The sequence below is a fragment of the Trichosurus vulpecula genome, chromosome 8, assembly GCF_011100635.1.
Source record: "Trichosurus vulpecula isolate mTriVul1 chromosome 8, mTriVul1.pri, whole genome shotgun sequence".
In the NCBI taxonomy this organism is placed as follows: domain Eukaryota; kingdom Metazoa; phylum Chordata; class Mammalia; order Diprotodontia; family Phalangeridae; genus Trichosurus; species Trichosurus vulpecula.
Window position 1 is genome coordinate 16181857 of NC_050580.1, and position 23468 is coordinate 16205324.

General features: G+C 38.5%; 1 protein-coding gene across 1 annotated transcript in view; it reads right to left on the reverse strand.

Moving 5' to 3' along the window:
- The window catches only part of PCDH15 (protocadherin related 15), a 1035697-nt gene that overhangs the window by 73824 nt on the left and 938405 nt on the right, over nt 1-23468 (reverse strand). The window contains exon 26 of the mRNA XM_036735025.1: nt 179-394. Coding sequence (XP_036590920.1) covers nt 179-394 — 216 coding nt within the window. The remainder of the gene's footprint in view (nt 1-178; nt 395-23468) is intronic.

A 23468-nucleotide genomic window follows, 5' to 3' on the forward strand; every position in this document is an offset into this window, starting at 1 on the left:
GAATCATGTTTAGGATTTCTAAAGAATTTCTGAGATATTCTTGATTTCTTGTTTGAACTGAGATGTTTCTAGTGCTATTTTTCCATGGTATATCTTTCTTACCTTCATTGCCATATCCACTCCTCTCTCTCCCAAACCCTTCCTCCACCATAATTTCTCCAAAGTCCTTTCTACTTACCAGGACATCAGCTTTGCCACTTAGCCCTTTCCCATAATCATCCGTTGCAACAACCTGGAACTTGAAGTAGGACCTCCTCATGTTCTTGAACAGCATGGCAGTTTTTATAAGACCTGTATATGTCTCCACCACAAATCCTTCCTTTCCTTCTTTAATTGGAGGTATGATAAGTCTATACGCCATGGCGCTATAATTACCGGTGTCTTTATCAGTTGCCTACAAAGAAAAGCAGAAGAAAAACTGAATAAGAAAAATGGCATTTATACTTTGGATAAATGATTAATTTCCTTTAGTGGTGCAATGTATAGTATACCATAGCATCCAGACTCTCTAACTTATGTACCTGTGCTAGCCAGGTGAATCGGTTCAACAAGCCTAAATGTCTCACCTGCACCATGCAGTGAGCTGGCTTAACTGCCAAAGGTTTACCTCTGGTTTATTCTCTGGGCCTCCGTAAAATGATGTTTGGACCAGAGGATTTCTGAGATCCCTTACAGTGCTATGTAATTGGGCATACCTAATTGAATGAAAGTCACACTACCTTTGCATTTTCTCAGTAATAGTTTTCAGTAATAGCATTTGGTGATTCTGTAAATTTAAATTTTCTTTGTTATGAACTTGACAAACATCAACAAACATAAAAATTCTCTAGAATAAAGAAGAGGAACAAAGGGGGAGGGATGGCAGAAGACACCATGAAGCTCTATTATTGGATAGCTTTTAAAAAGTATATATTAAAGTTAATACTAAAGTATATTGCCTTGCTTGTGTGTCCCCTACTGAAATACTCTGAGTATCTTTTAATGTTTCATTGACAGTCATTTCTTTCTTTTAGTGCTTTACAATGTATGAAGGACATATCTCAACAATCTCATGATTAGGAAGAACAAGGTTATTTCCCTCCGTCCCCCTCCCATTAAATTGATGAGAAAACCAAGGCTGAGAGATGTTAAGTCACCTCAGGTGTTATACCTGTTAAATGACAGAGTTGAAACCTAAAACAGTTCTTACCATTCTCATTCCAACATCTTTTCCATTGCCTCCTTCTTTGTTTTTCTAAATCTGATTTTATATCTATCTATCTATCTATCTATCTATCTATCTATCTATCTATCCATCTACCTATCTTCTATCTTCTTAATTATGTACTTATTTATTTTTAGATTGGAGCTATGATTTTGTTGGCATAGAGGAAAAAAAACTCTCTTTACTGTTTCAGATTAATGCCTAGAAAATGTGTATTTTTCCTTGATTGTCTACATGGTGTTTAAATCAATAAGTTTTCAGCTGATTCACTTATTTGCACTGTCTTCTTTGGCAAACTGGTTCTTACTGACTCTGACCTCTTTTGATTATAGAAACAAAAGATCCATATTGGTTGTTCTTCATTCCATTGGTTTCTGTGGAATAGACATGGATTGTGGTGTGTGTGTGTGTGTGTGTGTGTGTGTGTGTGTGTGTGTGTGTGTGTGTGACAGAATCTTAGACCTGGAAGGTTTCCCAAAGACTAATCCTAACCATACCTGACCGAATAATGACCCTACAATATCCTCCCAAGTTGGTCATTCCACACTTTCTTTGAAGATTTTCATGAAAATATAGCTCACTATCCCCCTCCCCACAAGCAGCACTGTTTTAGCTTTCCTTAGCACCAACTGTTAAAAAAGTTTCTACTTACATTGATCCTAAATCTGTCTCTTTGTAACTCCCACTTGTTGCCTCTAGATCCACCTTCTGGAACCAAGTAGCATATGGCTGTTTTTTTTTTTTTTCATTTGAAAACCATTCAAATTCATGAAGAAAGCTATCCTGGTCCTCCCAAATCTTCTCTGGGTTGAACATCTCTGATTCTTTCAACTATTCCTCCTACGGACTGAAGGCACATTCTTGGTCCCCCCCTGCCCCGGCCTCTGTCCCTGGGATACTGGGTGGGGGGGGGCTATGGCCAATGCAGAAATGTGTTTGAATTGGCTCTCCGTATTTGTAATTATTTTTCTTATTTTTCTTGCTTTCTCAATGGGTGGGGGGGAGGGAGGCTGGAAGGAGAAAGATTTGAAACTGAAAAAAATTTGAATTGATTTAAAAGCTATAGTTATATAGTTTTTTTTTAAATAACCTTCATGTATATTAACTTTAGGCCAGGTTTCTTCTTCCAGAAGTCATTTGTTCAAAGTAATACTGAGAGCGTTGGTCCCATGGGGTTGTAGAAAGAGCGCTGCTGGGTCTGAAGTGAGGAAGATCCGACCTAAGCCTTAACTCTGACACCGTGGAATTGTGGCCAAGTCACTTTACCTCCATGATGCTCAAGCATCTCCCTAACCTCACAAGGTTGGGATGGGTCATGAGCATCACTGAGCCAGGGAGTTCTCACGAAAATGAAATTAACATTTAAAATTGAGATAGTCTCACAGATCCTTTCTAACTCCCAATCTAGGATACCATGATTCACATTTTATAGAGGGCCTGAGGCTCAGCATAGTTAAAATGGCTAGTTGAATTTGGAGGTAACATTAGAGGTTGAGTCTCTGCAGATTCCAAGAGCAGTGCTCTGTCCACTGCCCCACACTGCCTTTCCCAGGAGAGCACTGTGCTTAGTAGCAACAGATATCCTGCACTTGTTCGCTGTATTTTAATTGGAAGAAACAATGGAAACTATGTGGAGCCCAGTAAAATGTTTCGGGCATCTATGCAGTCCTGCCCCAAATCACCAACTCATATCATTGGCACCAAAGGGGACAGAATACTCTAACTATTTTTTTTTAAATGTAATGATGTGTGAAATGATAAATAAAATGCATCGAAATTCAGATTGTATCTATTTAAGATCTTCCCTATATTCGAACAAGCCAACATGGAGTCAGCTCTATACTCATTCAGAAATTGCCTGCAAACTCTGTACTTCTGGTGATCATAGATGTCTTCCCTGAAATCATCCGGGGTGGGCCAGATGAAATCTCGGAGAATACAGGCAATCAAGGCATAAAGACTCAAACTAGTCACTCGAGCAGCTAGTCCGTGGCTTATTAAGTCACATTTGTTTGGATATTTTGGGCTGATTCACTTTAGTTTTCGGTAGGTAACTCCACCTCCTGAATGCCAGACTTTGCAGGGAACGTAGAGGCCACCTAGCTTAACTCACAGAAGAAGAAGAGACTGAAGATTAGAGAGGAACGGGGACTTGACGCAAATCATGAATCAGATTTCCAAGTGGAAAGGGGTTTTATAGGTAAACTGGCACAAACCTTTCACTTTACAGATCAGGAGACTGAGGTTTAGAGAGGGCAAAGGATTTACTCAGTACCACGTATCATAGGCTTAGAGTAGGCATAGAACATGGAGGCCATCTAATCCAATCATCTCACTGTACAGAAAGGAAAACTGAGATTCAGAGAGGAGAAAAGAGAACATCAGAGATCGTAGGTTCAGAACTGGAACAGGGGTCATCTAGATTAAGGAGGATACTGAGGGAGGAATTACTTGCCCACAATTTAAATTTGGACCCATGTCCCCCGTACCCAATGCCTTTTTCATATCTCCTTATTTGTCTAATTCTTTATGATCCCACAATTACTGCCTTTACCTCATTGGATTTATTTACTTTTCAATTAAAATCAGGCCAGTGGCTTTATTTAACATGTCTCCTTTAATGACAGCATCTTGTAAACAAACACTGAGGCCTAACATGAGTCATTTTTATACAGAAACATGAACTCTTTTCTTCATAATTTTTCACAGTGCCTTTTCATTCTGCCATCAGAGAACATAAATTTACAAATAAAAATTCATACGCCTACCAGTCATACACACTAGAGTCATGCACAATTAAAAATGGAAGGCTTACTTTCTCCTATGAATTATAAGCAGTTCTGTTTTAAATATGCACATATGCCTCCTTAGGTAAGGGCTCTGAGATGGAGGTTTTGAATCTCATTTAAAATCTATGAAGCAAGACTCATAAATGGCCAGCTTTGTCTTGTTTTGGCATCTGGATCTGTATTGCTTTTAATGTATTTTTGATTTTAAAGTACTCATGGGGGAGTGTAGGTTTAGGAAGATTTTCTAGATCTGCAGAGGACTAAAGCTAGGGAAGCCTGAATGATCAGGGTGGTATGGTGGTGGGATAAATCACGTCTCTACAGTTATGTACCTGGGTTCTCATTTGCCACTTACAACCTCTGGAACCTTGGGCAAATACTGCCTCAGTTTATTCAATGGTAAAATGAAGAGTTTGGACTAGATGGCCTTTAATATCCTTTTGAACTCTAAATCTCTGAGGCTATGTCCTGTAAAGCCCCTCCTGGCTAGTCCAATTTTCTTACTTTATACCTGAGGAAAGAGTGGGAAATGAACTTGATCCCCTAATTCCCACAGTTCAGCCTAGGAATCCAGCCCCCATTTCACAGCCTCATGCTGTTGTTACCACCACTGCTTAATTATGTCATTTTAAAAAGAATTTCATTCATTTTACTACAATTATTTTTTATCTTTGTTTTTGGCTCAACAAAATGGATCATGGCTAGGATTTCTTTAGTGTTGTCAGGTTTGCAAAGGGCATTAGAGATATTATTACCTTTTTCCCCCTCACAACAATCCTGAGAGGCAAACACAATTATTATCCTCATTTTATAAATGAGGAAATGGAGGCAGACAGATGGTGAGGGACTTGCCCTGGATCTTGCAGCTAGTAAGTATCTAAGGCAGGATTTGAATGCAGTTCTTCCTGACACCATGGCCAATGTTCTTCACACTTTACCACCTAGCTGGACAAGCATTTTATTAAGCCCTTATTACGTGACAGGTGTTGACCTAAGCACCAGGGTTACAAAGACAAGAATCCCTTCAAGTGGCTTACGTTATACCACTATATTTTCTTTTACTTTTGACCCTTCTTGTGTGACCTGTGCTGTCTTGACAGCTTTCTTTACCTCAGTTTCCTTATTTATGAGATGGTTATATCCATACCTGTAGTGCCCACATTAGAGGGTTGCTTTGAGACTCAAATAAGGTATTATATATAAAGAGCTTTGCCAAATTCACAATGTTATATAAATGCCAGGTATCATTATTATTGCCAAGTGCACCACATTAGCATAACACCATATAGTTAGCAATATAATATGCAGTTTATGAATTTGAAATGAAAAGCCATTAATGGAGGAAATACAACTTAGAACAGTAGAATCTCAAGTTATAGTCTACATGCAAATGATCAGAGAAGGGATAATGGTAGTTTGGTCCTTTTGTGAGATTAGATCAAGACGCTGAATGGCTCAAAGTGATGGAATACTGAGATCTTTAATAGAGAAAGTTAAAGGTCATTGGGGGAGAAATGGCAAAGCACATGGACATACAAGCTATAATCCATTCCTGACCAAGACATTCTCAGGAGAGAGGGGGTCAAGGATGTCATCAGAAGTGTGTAGGACAAGAAAAGGAAGTGGGCTAGTCACTTGGCAAGAATAAAGGAAAACTGATGACAATCCCATGTGTCCCACTGCTATCTAGGCCATGACAACAGACCTAGAACAGAGCTTGCTTTCTTTTTCTAGCATATATGTCATGGACAAACCTTTGGGCAGTCAGTCTCACAAAGGCTTTGGTTGCCTTTTTGAAACAATGGGCTGAAATTCATTAGAAAATCTGTAGGATTACAAAGGAAATCAGTTTTATTAAAAACAGTTAATAATTTAAAAGAAAAGTTCATGGATCCCAGGTAAGTATCCCCTATCCTAGAGGAAGGCCTCCATATATTGAGTGGAGGCCCTGTGGTAGGCTTTTGAGAGGGCCTAGAAAAGGGTTAGAATGAGCAACCATAGAATGGCTACAACCCGCATCCTTGAAGAAACTGCCCAAATACATGAGATCACAGATCTGTCAAACATCAAGGTAAAGGGATGGGGGGAAATCTATAACTGATTTGATGTCCTGGACTTTGTTTTTCTCAGGTTATGAGAGACCAGGTTTACAGATCAAATTCTCAAGTAAGGGGGAACCCACTCATTACTAAATCAACACTTGTTTCAAGAATCAGTGATCTTTGCAGCATGGGTATTCCCTCTAATGACCTGTTGAAATCCCGCCAGGTTTTAGTTGTCTCTCTCTGTGAGTGGTTATGGTCATCAAAGAATACATCACCTACTAGCGATGAGCACTGGTACGTTAGTTAATCTAGTCCTCAGAGGACAGCCTCATGGTTTGACCCTGGGAGCCATACTGAATATCTTTTTGGCCTTTCTAGATCTGCTAGAGCTTCTTCTCCATTGGCCTAGATTTAAGCACTCATAGTCACTTCTAGACGACCATGAAACCTCAAAGGAGGACTTTAGTAAAAGTTCTAATGTAAATAAAAAGTCAAAGTTTGATCATGGTTTATGTTTTAAGATATCCAGATAGAAGTCCCAGTTTGTGTTGACTGACTCCCTCAAAGGCAGGATTTTCAATCTTTCCCACCTCCCCTCAGTGATAAACTTACAAGAAATATCCATAAATAAGATGATGATACATTGAAAGCTGGGAGGAAAATCAGCAGGTATTGAGTCAAAATTCTTAACTTTTACAAGTGCGGAAACTGAGGCTCATAAAGGTTACATGACTTACCCAGAGTCATGTAGATAGTATGAGAGGTGGAATTTGAAAACAAGTCTTCCTGACTCTGTTATGGTAATCAACGTGTGACTTTTTTTTTTTTTTTTTACTGTTTTCTCTTTTTGAATGCTGAGATAATCAAGTACCTTTGATGAGTTTTTGCTTTTCAAATGTAATGGCAAGCAAAGTGGACTTTTTGTTGTCTTTGTTTTGGAGTTCTTCTCAGCACTAAGGAATCTTTAGTTGAATTGGGAGTCTTTGATGATCTGCTTATGTCAAGGGAAGGCCTAGTGTACGTGGGTTTCAGTCGCATGGTTGTGATGCCCTTTGATCTTGAAAAAGTGTATATAAACTCAGAGGTTAGCATTTTGCCTTTGGGGACACACTCATTGAAAGAGTGTTGGTGAGGAGACTCTGGGTAGCCACTGAAGCAGCCCCCTTGGCTTTGAAAACCCAGATGCTGGTGCCTTTCTTTCTGGTAACTCTGTATATATAGCTTTGATCAGACAGCTAGAAGCCTGTCTGTTAATTTGTGTTATTTGCTCTGTTTATATTTTCTCTGTCTGTAATTTCTGTTTGTATTTGTTCTGAAATTCCAGGTGCTGACTTTTTCTGCTGAACTAATTGAATGGTATATGTATATTTAATTAGAGTAAGAATGTTAAACCCTTAAAGTTGCTTTCCTAAGAAAAGCAGATCAAAAGACCTGTGTTAGTAGCCCTCCTGTTGTTGGTCTTCTGTCAGTCTTTCACCTCCACAGCGGCTGCTAGCAACAGTGTTGTTACAGACTCCAAGTTGAACCCTTCATCAGCTACACCATAGTACCACTTTCAGATCAATTGGACTATTGAAATTATTATCACTCACCAACTGGTAACAAAGGCTTCACCTTCCATCCAATTAGGAAAAGACAATGAAAAAGGAATTCCTGAGATGACAAGACTGACAATCTGATGTGTGAGTAAATCAAGTTTTCTAAAAGAGCACTGTTTTGCATAGAGATTCGACTTCATCATAATCCAAGTTTGCTCCAGCACTCTTGACAGTAGTCATTAATATCTGATAAAGGTCACACAAGAAGAATGGATTTCACAGACTGTGGGACAAGCTTCTTATGGTGTATTATGCTTGTCAGGCAGTGAAAAGGGAAGGTACCAAACTGCACACCAAAGTTACTCCAAAAAAGTTAATGTCAAAAACTCTGAAGATAATCAACTTAAGTTGGTAAAATTATATTTCTAAATGAAAGCCTAGACCCAGGCAACCACTTACCCTCTTACAACATCTCCCTAGCATAGTGACTTTTCTGCAACTCACTCTTTAGTGAACAACATTAAGAGAAAATGATTAAATAATGGCCTCTATAGAGCAGGTGAGTAGGTGAACCCATTAATTTTTAACAGCAGAAATCTGTATTTTTCCCTACACTGCCTAAATGACTAAAATGGAAGCAGAAATGTTAGTGGGATAATTAGCATCAAAGGATCTGCAAAGGCCACCAGAAATTTCTTAATTATCTCTGTCCTTTCCTGATACCTATTGGGTCATGATAGTGTTCATCCAGTCAGTTGCCAACTCCTACCAATTCTTCACAACATGGCTTCCATACCTCCCTTTCTCTTCACTCTCATAGGCACTGTTCTCCCTAATTCAGGCCCTTTTCCCCTCTCAGATTACTGTAATAGTCTCCTCCCTTGTCTCCCTGCCTCTAGGTTATTCCCCACGTAGCCACCATATTGATGTCTCTAATTACATGAGTCTTATTATATCACTATTGCTCAGGAGCTTCCTTTACCCCTTAATACCCCAAGAATAACATGCAAGAATTTTTGTTTGAAATTTTTAAAACCCTTCACCATCTGGATCTAATTTCTCTTTCCAGACCATCTCTTCCACTCAAACTATCTTACTTGCTGTTACTCATATGCAAAATTCTGTCTCTACCCTTAATAGCTTCTAGCCTCCCAGCCTGGAATGCACTCTCTCCTCATGTCAGTCCTTTGTTGCCCTGGTTGTTTTTGTCCTTAGTACTCTAAGATGACCAAGATAACATCACAATGCTAGGGTCAAAGCACAGTGTGTCTGACTGTGGCTGATCAGACCAATACCAGCTCAGAAGGTACTACCACAGGTGGGCACAAATAGTGCATTTGGATATCAGGGGTGGAGATGTCTCTAAATTCGTGCATCTCACATTTCTCTTGAATTTCTGCAATTGTGCTTTGCTTATAGAGCACAGAAGCTTGGATGTGTGCACAGTGTGTTGGTCCTGAGCCAGTATGTCCTATGCCTCATGATCAATCCTAAAGTTCTTCAGAGAGACTAAGAGTGTCCTTGTATCACTTCTTCTGACCTCCATGTGAGTGCTTGCCTTATGTGAGTTCTCTGTAAAATATTCTTTTAGGCAAATGTATGTTTTAAACAATGTAGTCAGCCCAGCAGAGTTGCACTCTCTGCAGAAGAGTTTGTATGCTTGGCAGTTCAGCATGACAGAGGACCTCAATGTCAGATACCTCACCTCGCCAGGTGATCTTCCAAATATTCCTAAGACAATTTAAATGGAAGGAATTCAATTTCCTGGGATGTCGCTGGGAGATGGCCCATGTTTCATAGTCATACAACAATGAGGTTAGCACAGTAGCTCTACAGACCTTCAGTTTGGTAGGCAGCCTGACACCTCTTCTCACCCACTACTTTGGAGCTTCCCAAATACTGAGCTAGCTTTGGCAACGTGTGCATCAACCTAATTATCTATGTGTACACTCCTGGAAAGTATACTGTCAAGGTAAGTGAAATTATCTACAGAATTCAAAATTTCTGCATTTTCTGTAGCCAATTTGTGGATGGTGTGGTGGTAGCTGGTGGAGAACCTCTGTTTTCTTGGTGTTCATTTGCAGGTCAAAATTAGCACAAGTGGCAGAGAATCAAGCCATGTTCTGTTGCACTTCAGCCTCAGAGGCTGCATTGAATGCACAATCATCTGTGAGCAAAAGAATCATGCACTAACTCTCCCTCCAATTTTCTGCTGACTTTTAGCCTTTTCAAGTTAAATAATTTACTGTCAGTGAGGGAGCTCACCTTCACGCCATTTTCATCCTCATTGAAGGTATCTGACAACATTGCTGAAAACATCAAGTTAAAAAGCATATGAGCAAGCCCACGATCCTGCTTTCTTTCACTGGAGACTGGGAGAGCATGAGAATGTTGTCCAGCATCTCTGCAAGCATGTGATCGTGGAACTGGAGTATAATATTGATGAGCTTCTTCGTGCAAACAAATTTGACCATGATCTTCCGCAAGTCCTCATGACCGACAGCATCAAATGCCTTGGACAGATCTACAAACATGTACAGACTCCTGGCACTTCTCCTGGAATTGTGGGGCAGCAAATAACATGTTGACTTTTCTTTGGCCCTTTCTGAAGCCACACTGACACTCAGGTAGGTGACCATCTTCTAGGATGGATCAACGTATTAACAATCAGCCTATTAAGAAGGACTCTGGAAAGAAGTTTGCCAGCAATGATTAAGAGAGAATGTGCCCTCCCCCACCATATTTGTCACAGTACAACCTATTTCCCTGGAGGCATGCTTATGAGATGCTCCAAAGGTCTTTAGCCCATAAAGAGCCTTCAGGACATCATAGAAGTACTTTGGATTGTTACTATCGGCATAAAGTTGAATCTCATCTGCCTTCTTACTGAGCCAAGAGTTCTGCATCTCTCTAAGCTTCACTTGCACTTTACTTTTGATAGAGTTAAATGCTACATTCTTAGTGATGGGTGAAATGTGCTTGTAGTAAAGTCTGTGTAGTTCTTGTTTTTCATTTACTAGTTTCTGAATTTTCCCAACATTTTTATCAAACCAGTTCTGATGTTTGTGAGTGTTCTGGCCCAGATGAGCAAATGCAGTTCTGTGAATGAAATGAAATCTCTGAAAGCTGCCCACTCCTTTTCTGCTCATAATGTTGCCCTTAGAGCTTTCAAAGATAAACTCAAAAACTAGCTTCATTAGAGGTTTTTTTCCTGATTCCCCCAGAAGAAACCACAACTTTGTACTTGTTTTATGTAGACTCTGTGGTGTGTGTGTGTGTCTGCGTGTGTGTGTGTGTGTGTGTGTGTCTGTGTGTGTAAACATTTTGTTTTATCCTTCTCTTCTATCCTGGTAGAATGTAAGTTTCTGGGGAGCAAGGATTCACTTATTTTGTTTTGCCAGAACCTAGAGTACTGCATGACATATAGCAAACAATTTATAAATGTATGTTGAGTTGTATTTTAAGGTGAATAAAGAAAACATTATTTAATTTTTCTGTAACATATCTGTGATTCCATTCATTCAATAAACATTTAACAAGTGGCAACTTAATAGGCAGTAGGGATGCAAAGACAAAGGCAAAAATGACTTAACCCTCATGGAGTTTACATTTTTTGGGGGGGAGGGGATAGGATAAGAAGGGTTAACTAGTACACAGATGAATAGATGCTGTAGATGCAGAAACACATAATAATTTTGGTGATGGAGGTCAGTGGCAACTGTGGGATGTAAAGTCAGGCCTTGCTCACATAAAAGGCAATATGAGAGCTGAACTCTAGTCTGAGAATATTTCTTTCCACTTTATAAATGAGCAAACCAAAGCTTAGGGATCTATAGTCCCATAACTAGTTCAGATACCATGTCTTCTGACTGTCCTCATTCACCAGAATGGCACAGGTAGCTTGATAGGAAACCCCAAGTTCATTTTCATTCTGTGGTAGCTGAAGAGCACAGTGACTTTTGTTTCTTGAAGGAAGCTTGGGGTTCCAATCAATAGACTGGTGAATCAATAAGCATTTATTAAGTACTTTTTAATGGATCAGGAACTATCGATGGTATGAGCATACAAAGATGATAGCAAATAGTGCTTTTCCTCAAGGAGTTTACATCCTCTTCTTGAAGACAAGACACGATATACAGAAATAAATTTTAAAAATACAAGTTAAATTTTGGAGGTTGGTGGAAGGTCACTAGAAATAGGCAAGCAGGCAACATTTAACCTAGAAGATGATACCTGAGCAGAGTTTTACAGGTAACAAAGGGATTCTAAGAATTGGTAGTGAGGAGGTTATGCATTCCAGGCATGGGGGAAAGCCTATACAAAGCCTCAGAGATGGACAGTCAAGTGTAAGGAAAAGTCAGAAAGTCATTTTGGCTAAACTGTAGTTTGCTGGAAGGGGAGGAACATATAATGAAGTTTGAACATTGGTTGAGGCCAACTTGTGAAGGACTTTAAAAGCACATTTCAGCCATAGCTTTGTGTAAAGTTAGGGAGATGGGAAATAAAACATTGTGTACGGAGAACAAAATATTGTGTACTTTTAAACAAGTAGTTCCAGTTTGATTCATTACTATTTTTACTCCCTCAGGTCTTCTCATTTTCCACCACTCTTTTCCAACCCACAGATATTCCCTAGAACAGGGGTACATGATCTTTTCATGCCACAGACCCCTTTAGAAGTTTGGAAAAGCTTTTGAACCCCTTTTTGGAGTGATATTTTTATTTATTTAATTTTTAATTTATGGAATAAAACAAGCATTTCCATACCACAGTATCATAAAAAGATAATTGAACATGTAACTGCAAATCTATTATGTACAACTTCTGATTTCTTTTAAATGTACAGTAAAGTTATCATGTAAACTTATTTTTTTTCTTTTTTTCCCATTCCCCCCTCCCTACCCTTGCCCTAATGGCTACCATTAGACAGAAATATGCATATATATATATATATATATATATACATATATATATATATATAACATACACTTTCTATGTAGAAATAGGTATATATTTAAACACACATATGTATCTATATATTCATATGTATGTGTGTATTCTATACATCTATTCATCACCTCTTTCTCCGGCTGCAGATAGCATCTTTTTCATATGTCTTTTATAGTTAATTTGGGTATTTATAATAATCAAAATGACTTACTCAAAGCCATTCTTAAACAATATTGCTTTTACTGTATACACAGGGTTCTCTTCATTCTGCTCATTTTGCTCTTCATTGTTTCATGAAAGTCTTTCCATTTTTTTCTAAGATCACTGAGCTCATCATTTCTTATGCCACAGTAGTATTCCATCACACTCATATACAACCACTTGTTCAATCATTCCCCAATTGATGGGTATCCCTGCGATTTCCAGTTCTCTGCCACCACAAAAGAGCTCTTTATAAACATTTTAGAACATATAGGTTCTTTTCCTTTTGCCCTAATCTTCTTTGGAAATTGACATAATAGTGGTATTGATGGGTGAAACATAGTTTAATAACTCTTCAGGTATAATTCCAGATTGCCCTTCAAAATCATTGGATCAGTTCACAGTGGGACACTATATTCAAATGCATAAAACCAACCAATCATCATGGATTTCTAGGTACTGACTGTGTATCAGGCACAATGTTAGGAACAAAAAGGAAGGCAATTATTGAAATGCAATTATGAAAATTTAAAAACCAGTTCCTTGAAACAAATTAAGGACCCCTGCCCTAGAGTATTCATTATATTTAAAACACAATGATAAGTACTAGAGATAAAAGCCAAAGTTGAAAAATAGCTTTTGCCTTCACAGTCTATTGGAATCTATCCAACGGACCACCCTCTGGTCCTAGCTGGGTTCACCAAGCAACATGAATTCCTTTTAGGAATCAGGAGAATGAAAATGGACTATTTGTAAATTCCATTTGAAGCATTACATGAATCAAAGGCAAACCTTGATGAGAGAACTCAGTTAATATGCAAATGCCAGAATCACAGCAGAAACCAAAGAAATGGAGAGTCTGGTTTGAGTTTCAAAGCTGACTTCTCAGCCATACGCTGCTTTTAAGTTGTAAATATCTTATGACAACATCAATTTAGGGCTAAAAGGGAACTTAGAGGTTATTGCATCCAATTCTCTTATTTGTAGGTGAATATTTGAGTGAGACCCAAAGAGAGAGTATTACCCAAAGTTACCCAGGTAGTTAATAGCAGAACAAAAACATAAAAGAAGTTTCTCTCACTGCAAAACTGGAACATTCTCCATTTCACTTCATTCCATGGATGTACGGAGTAGTACCGAAAAGCATGGATCAGAGGTGTTGAGTTATATAATATATCACAGGTGTTGAGCTTTGAAGCTATCTGGGCCAACTCCTTCATTTTAGAGAAGAAACAGGGCAAGAGAGGTTTTTTTTAATTTATATTTCATTATTTATTTAATATTTTTAGTTTTCAGCATCGATTTCCACGAGATTTTGAATTACAAAATTTCTCCCCATTTCTACCCTCCCCCTCACTCCAAGATGGCATATATTCTGATTGCCCCATACCCCAGTCAGCTCTCCCTTCTGTCAGCCCACTCCACCCAATCCCCTTTTCCCTTACTTTCTTCTGGGGCAAGATAGATTTCTATGCCCCATTCCCTATATATCTTATTTCCCAGTTGCATGCAAAAAGAACTTCTTTTTGAACATCTGCTTTTAAAACTTTGAGCGCCAAATTTTCTCCCCTCTTCCCTCCCCACCCACCCTCCCTAAATAGGCAAACAATTCAACATAGGTCACATGTATATCATTATGTGAAACCCAGAACTCATGTTGTGAAAAACTAACTATATTTTGCTCCCTCCTATCCAGTCCCCCTTTATTCATTTTCCCCCTTGACCCTGTCCATTTTTGAACATATTTGCTTTTGATTACCTCCTGCCCCTATCTGCCCTCTCTTCTATCATCCACCCTTTTTATCCCCTTCCTCCTTCTTTCTTGTGGGATAGGATACCCAATTGAGTGTGTATGTTATTCCCTCCTCAAGTCAAATCTGATGAGAGCAAGATTCACTCATTCCTTCTCACCTGTCCCCTCTTCCCTTCCTGCAGAACTGCTTTGTCTTGCCACTTCTATGTGAGACTATTTATCCCATTCTATTTCTCCCTTTCTCTCTCTCTCAATATATTCTTCTCTCATCCCTTAATTTGATTTTTTTAGATACCATCCCTTCATATTCAACTCACCCTGTGCTCTCTGTCTATATGTGTATATATATACATATAGATATGTATTATATCTATACATATATATGTATATATATGTGTGTGTGTGTGTGTGTGTATATATATATATATATATACATATATATATATATACATATATATATATATATATATATATATATATATATATATATATATATATATATATATATATATATATATATATATATATTTCCTTCAACTACCCTAATACTGAGAAAGGTCTCATGAATTACACACATCATCTTTCCATGTAGAAATGTAAACAAAACAGCTCAACTTTACTAAGTCCCTTATGATTTCTCTTTCATGTTTCCTTTTTCATGCTTCTCTTGATTCTTGTGTTTGAAAGTCAAATTTTCTATTCAACTCTGGTCTTTTCACTGAGAAAACTTGAAAGTCCTCTATTTTATTGAAAATATATGTTTTGCCTTGGAGCGTTATACTCAGTTTTGCTGGGTAGGTGATTCTTGGTTTTAATCCTAGCTCCACTGACCTCAGGAATATAATATTCCAAACCCTTCAGTCCCTTAATGTAGAAGCTGATAGATTTTGTGTTATTATGATTGTGTTTCCACATTACTCAAATTGTTTCTTTCTGGCTATTTGCAGTATTTTCTCCTTGATCTGGGAGCTCTGGAATTTGGTGACAATATACCTAGGAGTTTTCTTTTGGGGATCTTTTTCAGGAAGTGATCGGTGGTTTCTTTCAATTTCTATTTTACCCACTGGCTCTAGAATATCAGGGCAGTTTTCCTTGATAATTTCTTGAAAGATGATATTTAGGCTCTTTCTGATCATGGCTTTCAGGTAGTCCAAGAATCTTTAAATTATCTCTCCTGGATCTATTTTCCAGGTCAGTGGTTTTTCCAATGAGATATTTCACATTGTCTCCCAGTTTTTCATTCCTTTGGTTCTATTTTATAATATCTTGATTTCTCATCAAGTCACTAGCTTCCACTTACTCCAATCTAATTTTTAAGGCAGTATTTTCTTCAGTGGTCTTTTGGACCTCCTTTTCCATTTGGCTAATTCTGCCTTTCAAGGCATTCTTCTCCTCATTGGCTTTTTGGAGCTCTTTTGCCATTTGAGTTAGTCTATTTTTAAGGTGTTATTTTCTTCAATATTTTTTGGGTCTCCTTAAGCGAGTCATTGACTTGTTTTTCATCATTTTCTTGCATCACTCCTATTTCTCTTCCCAATTTTTCCTCTACTTCTCTTACTTGTTTTTCTGAATCCTTTTTGAGCTCTTCCATGGCCTGAAACCAATTCATATTTTTCTTGGAGGCTTTTGATGTAGGCTCTTTGACTTTGTTGACCTCTTCTGGCTGTATGTTTTGTTCTTCTTTGTCACCAAAAAAAGAGTCCAAAGTCTGAGTCTGAATCTGAGACTGTTTTCACTGCCTGCTCATGTTCCCAGCCAAGTACTTGACCCTTGAGCTTTTTGTCGGGGTATGACTGCTTGTAGAGTAGAGAGTAATTTGTACCAAGCTTGAGGGGGCAATGCCACTGTTTTCAGAGCTACTTCTGTACAGGAAGCTCTGCCACACCAGTGCTCCTTCTCCCTCAAGAACCTCCAACCAGGATTGCAGCCCAGATCCAGGCAGGGCAAAGCAGGCTTTGCACTCCCGCTCCAATTCACTAATTAATTCCTCCCACCAGGTGGGCCTGGGACCAGAAGCAACTGCAGCTGTAGCTCTGGATGGAGCCTCAGAGCTGCACCACCTCTGCCACCCCTAAACTCCTTTCACTCTGTCCCAGAAGCTTTTCCCACCAACCTTCTCTGTTGTCTTTGGTGCTTATGGGTTGAGAAGTCTGGTAACACTGCCACAGCTCACTGATTCAGGGCCCTTAGGTCTGTTCCACCTGGCTCCTGGTCTGGTTGGTCCTGGCATGGCCCACTCTGGGCTCTGCTCAGCTCCACTCCCAGCTCAATGCGATAGACCCTTCCCAGCAACCATCCATGCTGTCCTGGGCTTTAGCCCTGCTTCCCTCTGTTATTTCATGGGTTCTGCAATTCTAGAATTTGTTCAGAGCCATTTTTATAGGTGTTTGGAGGGACCTGGGGGAGAGCTTAAGCAAGTCCTTGCTTTCCAGCTGCCGTCTTGGCTCTGCTCGTCCTCCCACCCTCCCAGGCAATGAGAGTTTAAATAGCTTACCCAAGCTCACTCATTAATTAACTGGAAGAGGTAGAATGTGAACCCTGATACTCTTTTCCAAATCCAACACTTCTTCTCCTGTCTCTCATATACTCCCAATTTGATCTATTAATCTCCAAAGGGTCAAAATGTATAAAAGTTTAATGTTCTTTTAAAAAAAATATTATATCGGGGCAGCTATGTGGTGCAGTGAGTAGAGCACCTGCCCTCAAGTCAGGAGGACCTGAGTTCAAATCTGCCCTCAGACACTTTACCTCTGTGTGACCTTGGACAAGTCACTTAACCCCAAATGGCCTACCTTCCTCCCTCAAAAAAAAAGATCACAATTTGTGATTTTATTAATATGGGGAACTGTCTAGAATTTCCTTGCACTCATGCAGATTGGTGACTCCTCTGTAATATACATCCTTAGTTATCTGAGGGTGCTAAGAGGTCAAGTGACTTCTTTATAGTTACAAAGCTAGTATTTTCTGGTATATTGATGGAAATTATTTTATTGAAGACCTGCGAATCTTAAGAAAAATCAAGGAAAATCACATTTTAAAAAGTCTTTTGAATTTCTCAAATATTAAATGGCATCTGTAAAAATGGACATAATTCTGTTTTGTTGTAATATGATGAAAGGTCAGAGGCAGTCACACTGTGTTTATACTTCAAGTCATTTTTTTCTCATTTTAACATTTTTTTTTCTATTTTTAAAGTATTCTGAGAATCTGGAACATGTTAAATTCCTTATTGCATTACCCTACACCATTGCTGCTAGAATAGGTTCCATCAGATGCATTTTGAGTTCAGTGTTGAAAGGAGAAGTGCAATGGAAAGCACACTAAACTTGGAGCCAGAGGACCCAAGTTCAAATTGAAGATTTACTATGTATATCCTGTTTGTTACATGTATGCAAATGCCTAGGCCTCTCTATGCCTCAGTTTACCCACATACAAAATGAAGGAGTTAGATTAGATGATCTCTAAGCTCTCTTCTAGCTCGAAAGCCATGATCTGAGTCCCAACTTTTTGTCCAATTCAGGTAAACATGCATATATGAAGTGCCTACTAAATGCAATGCCATGTGTTAGGCACCGTGTATACAAGGATAAAATGTTCTCTGCTCTCAAGGAGGGTACTTTCTATTCCTGAACATAACATTTGCCCATGTGAGCAAATAGAGTCATCTGATGTAATTTCAAGTTTTATAAGAAGAAAAGACATAAGGGCTTCTTGACATTAACACAACTTTTATGAGAATACGTAAAAATTGAGTTCCATAGGGGAGAGAAAGACAATCCATTTCAATATTAATTTACAGTTCATGTCAACATGGCATTTAACTTTTTCACTCTGGGGTAATGATTTTTTTAACATCTAAAAGTATGTTTCCCTGTGGTAAAGGGCTCAGTGCTATCTTTCCAAGAAATGGTTAAGCTCTATACTTGGTCATGATGGGCAAAACGTGAATTTTAATGAATGTTCAGGAAATTCCAGTGACTTAGACATTGGTTCCCTTTTTGGGCAGACTCATGGCCCAGGGTAAGGCATCTAGCTTTTTTATAATTGTCTTTCCCTTATATAGACTTCCTTTGAGGATGTAAAATATGAATGAATCACTATCTGTGGGATTTCCAGAATGCACAAGTAGAAATATCAGAGAAAATAGTACCTCAGAAAATTCCCTATTAGCCCTTAAAATATATCTATCTATGACCTTCCATGATTTTTACAAGTTATTTTTAAATAAGCTGGTTTTCACATAGGGGATGGAGTAGGTAGCCACCAAGTTTCCTTCCAAATCAGAGATTCGATGATTCATAGGCTCATTGATTTAGAACTGGAAGAGAGCTAAGAGCCCACCAAATACAATCCCTTCATTTTACAGAAGATGAACCTAAGGCCCAGAGACCTTAAGTGACTTGTTGAAGATAACACAGGGGATGAATAGCAGTGCTGCCTCCAGGGTTCTGTGACTTGGAATTTACCTAGCCATCTTTTAATCTTCTTGTTCACATCTAAAAAAAAAAAACTTCCAGGGTTGTGTAGTCACAAAAGGACTAGATTTAGAGTCTAAATTCAGGGGCTTCTTCTTTTACGGACTTATCATTTATGCAACTATATGTTTCTAAATCTTGAACTACTCATCTGAAAAAAAATTGTGAATAATGTTACTTGTACTTCCTACAATGGGGTTGTTACAAAGACCTAATAAAATTATAAGCTTCTATAATTTTGGTAAGAATATAGCAATATTAATACTAACAGCCTCTTTAAGATTTGTAAACTACCTTACATACACATTATCTCTTTGATCCTCACAACAGCCCTGTGAAGAAGCGCTGTTCTTGACCTCTTTCTTACAGATAAGGAGAATGAGGCTTAGAGAATTTAAATGATGTTTCCAGAGTCACAGAGCAAGTTAATGTGTAAAGAAGTGGCGAAGCCAGGGCTCACAAATTTCAGCTTCAGTACTCCTACTCCTGTGCTTAGCTGCCTCTCTAAGGCATATTAATTAAGTGTAAAATGTTTTTTTCATTATGTGAGCAATTTGATTTATCAGGTTACTTCAAAAATATTAAGCACTTCTATGTGCAAAGCACAGACATCTAAAATGAGTTTATTTCATAAAATAAAAAGACCAATAAATATGAGTATCCTTAGAGAAACAGTTCCTTCACTGAGAGTAAAGAGCAACCTAATAGATTTAAAGCTTCAAGGGATATGCAAAGTCACATAGTTCAACTCATCCATTTTGCACATGTTAACACTAAAACCCAGGGAGGTGAAATTACTTGTTCAAGATCACACAGCCAGGATTTGAACCAATGCTCTCTGACTCCAAATACAAAACCATTGCAGTGATGCCACGCTGCCTCCTGAGGATATTCACATTTGGTCTAACTGGGCAAATAAATGCCTACAAGAATTAATTTTCTTCACAATTAAATATTTGCTTGTTTGCTTTGGTATGCACTGTGATGTTAATATGGATACCTTTTCCTGGCATTTGTTCTCTTAAAGTTCAAGAAAACTGTTGCCTCAGTATGTGCATGTGTATATTTATGGCACATGTGCATAGGTGGGCCATGATGGGGTGACATGAACAAACTAAACTTTACAATTAGTGATAAAAAGTCATTTTCATTATTGAAGGTAAAGGGCATTCTTAAAATTCAGAACTTCTAGTCACTCTCAAGTTGATAAATAGTGAAAGGATATGTATAGGCAGTTTTTCAGAAGAATAAATCAAAGCTATCAAGTCAGGGGGAAAAATCTCTAAATCACTATTGATTAGAGACACACAAATTTAAATGTCTCTGAGGTTCCACCGCACACTCATCAGATTGATTAATATGATAGAAAAGAGACATGACAAATGTTGGAGGAGATATGGAAAAACAGGTACTCTAATGCAGTGTTGGAGCTGTAAACTGGTCCAACCATTCTGGAGAACGATTAGGAGCTATGCCCAAAGGGCTATCAAACTGTGCATACCTTTTGACCCAGCAATACGTCTACTAGATCTGCATCCCAAAGAGATCAAAGAAAAGGGAAAGACTTATATGACCAAAAATATTTATAGCAGCTCTTTTTGTGGTGGCCAAGATTTGGGAATTGAGAGGATGCTTATGAACAAGGAAGGTCACTGAAATGTAGAGTATGTGGAGAGGAGTAAGGTACAAAAAGATTGGAAAGATAGGAAGAGGCAAGATTATGAAGAACTTTAAACACCGAACAGAAGATTTCATATTTGATCCATCAGGTAATATGGAGCCCTTGGAGTTTATTGAATTGTGGGAGAGTCAAATGATCAGATATGTTTTAAGAATATAAATTTGGTAACTAACTGAAGTATAGATTGGAATGGGGAGAGATGAGGCAGGGAAACCAATCAGCAGGCTGTTTCAAAAATTCAGGTGTAAGATAATAGGGAGTTTGAGGGGTCAGAGGAGGCATGTTAAGAAGGTAGACATGACGGCTCATGGCAAAAATTGCACATGGAGAGTGAGAGAGAGTGAGGAATCAATGATCACACCTAGGTTGTGCGCCTGGGTATTTATTTGGGTGGTGAAATAGTAGCAAGAAACTTAGGAAGAGGGAAGGTTTGTGGAGGGGTAGATTTTTTTTGTTTTTGTTTTTTGGAGGGGGGAAGGCAGGGCAATTGAGGTTAAGTGACTTGCCCAAGGTCACACAGCTAGTAAGTGTGTCAAGTATCTGAGGCCTGATTTGAACTCAGGCCCTCCTGACTTCAGGGCCTGTGCTCTACTCACTGCACCACCTAGCTGCCCAGAGTCGTAGATTATGAGTTCACTCTTGAATATGTTGAGTTTAAAGTGCTTACAGGACATGGGAGATATGACACTTAAAGTCCAGACAGGTTCGAATGGGACAAGTAGCTCTGAGTCATCTGCATAGAAATGATAACGGAAATATTGGGAGCTGATGAGATCACCAAGTGAAATAGTATTAGACTGAGAAAAGAAGAATGCCTAGGATAGAAACCAGAGGGACAACACAGCTATTGGGCACCATGTTGATGAAGATCCAGCAAAGGAGAATTAGAAGGGGTCAGATAGAAGGAGAACAAGGAAAAAGAAGTGTTAAGAAAGCCTAGGGGGAAGTCAGCAATGTCAAAGGATGCAGAAAGGTCAAGAAAGATGAAGATCGAGAAAAGGCTATTAGATTGGGCAACCAAGGTACCACTGGTAACTTTGGAGAGAGCAGTTTTGGTTGAATGATGAGGTCAGAAGTAAGACATCAAAGAGTTAAGAGAATGAGAAAAAGGAAATTAGAGGCACTAATTGTAAACAGCCTTCATGAAGAGCATAGCCATCAAAGGAATATAGGATAATAGTTAGCAGGGATGGAAGGATCAAGTGAGGGTAGCAGGAAAGTAGCTAGTAGACAGGGAGCGATTGTAATGCATGTTAACACGAATTTCTAAGGGCTTGATTATATTGCTGATTGCTTTGTCTTTATAAAAGCATTGCATTAATATTTCTCCAATTTAGGCAATTAAAAATTAATTAAGGCTATTATAAAATTGTTAGAAAAATCACCCTAGTCATTACAAGGCAAGTAAGAATGAATTTAGGTCACAAGAAAGTTTTAGAAGATGTTTATTTCATGTAATTAGAATATTTCTGTTTGTAGGACCTAACAAGTAATTAACCTGAGCCTTAATCAGAGAAAAAGACTAATGGAGTTATTTACCTGATTTTGTACATCTATCTAGGTCACTGGCTTTTTTTGTGACACAGTAAGAAGCATGGTGGCAAATTAGAAGGTATACAAGATGTAAAGTCAGTAAACCTGAGTTCAAATCCTTCCCTGTTTACTAATTATCCTTGTAACTCTTGGTAAGCCTCTTAATTTCTCAAAACTTAAGTTCCATCATCTGTCAAGTGGAATTGATAACATCTACCTTTCTGGGTTCTTCAGAGCATAGCTGTAACCCTTAGAGCACACTAGAAAAAGACTGCATATATGGGGAATATGATTTAATCTATAGGATAACTTGATCCAGGTTCTTACAGGGTGCCTTATGACAATGTCAAACTCCATTCTTAACTTTGAAAATAAATACCCAAGACAATTCCATGGCTCATTAGGGGATGAATTAAGATGGCTAGCCATAGCTACAGGGAGCACAGTATAGGGGCTGGAGAGCTGGCCTCAGAGCCAAGAAATACTGGCTTCAAGATTCTCCCTGATATATACTGTCTGCATGACCCTGGGCATAACCTTTGGGGGCTCTAGGCAACTCGCTAAGGTTATAGTTTGCAGCAAGGATGCCAATCTGCATTGGTAGACAGAGTTTCTTTATCCAGGAATGATCTATTCTTGTGAAATTACCAATCTAACTCTTGTCCTAACCCTATTGTTAAATACAGAGCTTTCATCGTCATCATCATTAGTGTTAGCAGAAACTAACTTGTGCTTTTATTGGCCTAGAAAAATCTTGTGTAGAAACTCCTGCTAATAATGCCAATAGATCATTAAGCTGTCATTTATAATCTCAAGTGTCTCATGGTACTGCAGGGATAAGTGACATGCATTGTTACACATCTAATATGTGTCAGAGGAAGGACTTAACCTGAAGTCTTCCCATGGACAGGGCTTGCCATTCTAACCATTAGGATAGACTGCCATTTAGGTAGGTAGATCCCATTGTCCTAATGATTCTACTTCATTGATTGAAAATTTCAGAATCTTTAATGGCATCTGTGGCTAAGAAGATTAAGGTGAAAAACACTATTACTTAGTGGTCCTATATTTTCATTGGTTATCTTTAATTTTCATAATCCCAAAATTGATTATAAAATATGAGACTATTAATTGGATCAGTAGGTGGCAGAAGAGATTTTATTCCATGCTGTCATTCATTTACTTGGGGGAAAGGTTGTTCAGTTTTCTAAATGCCCTATACTTCGTAAGTTTCTATTAATGATCCTTTCCTTTTTATTCTCTGCTTTCTTTTCTAGATTATAGTAGAATAATATTTTC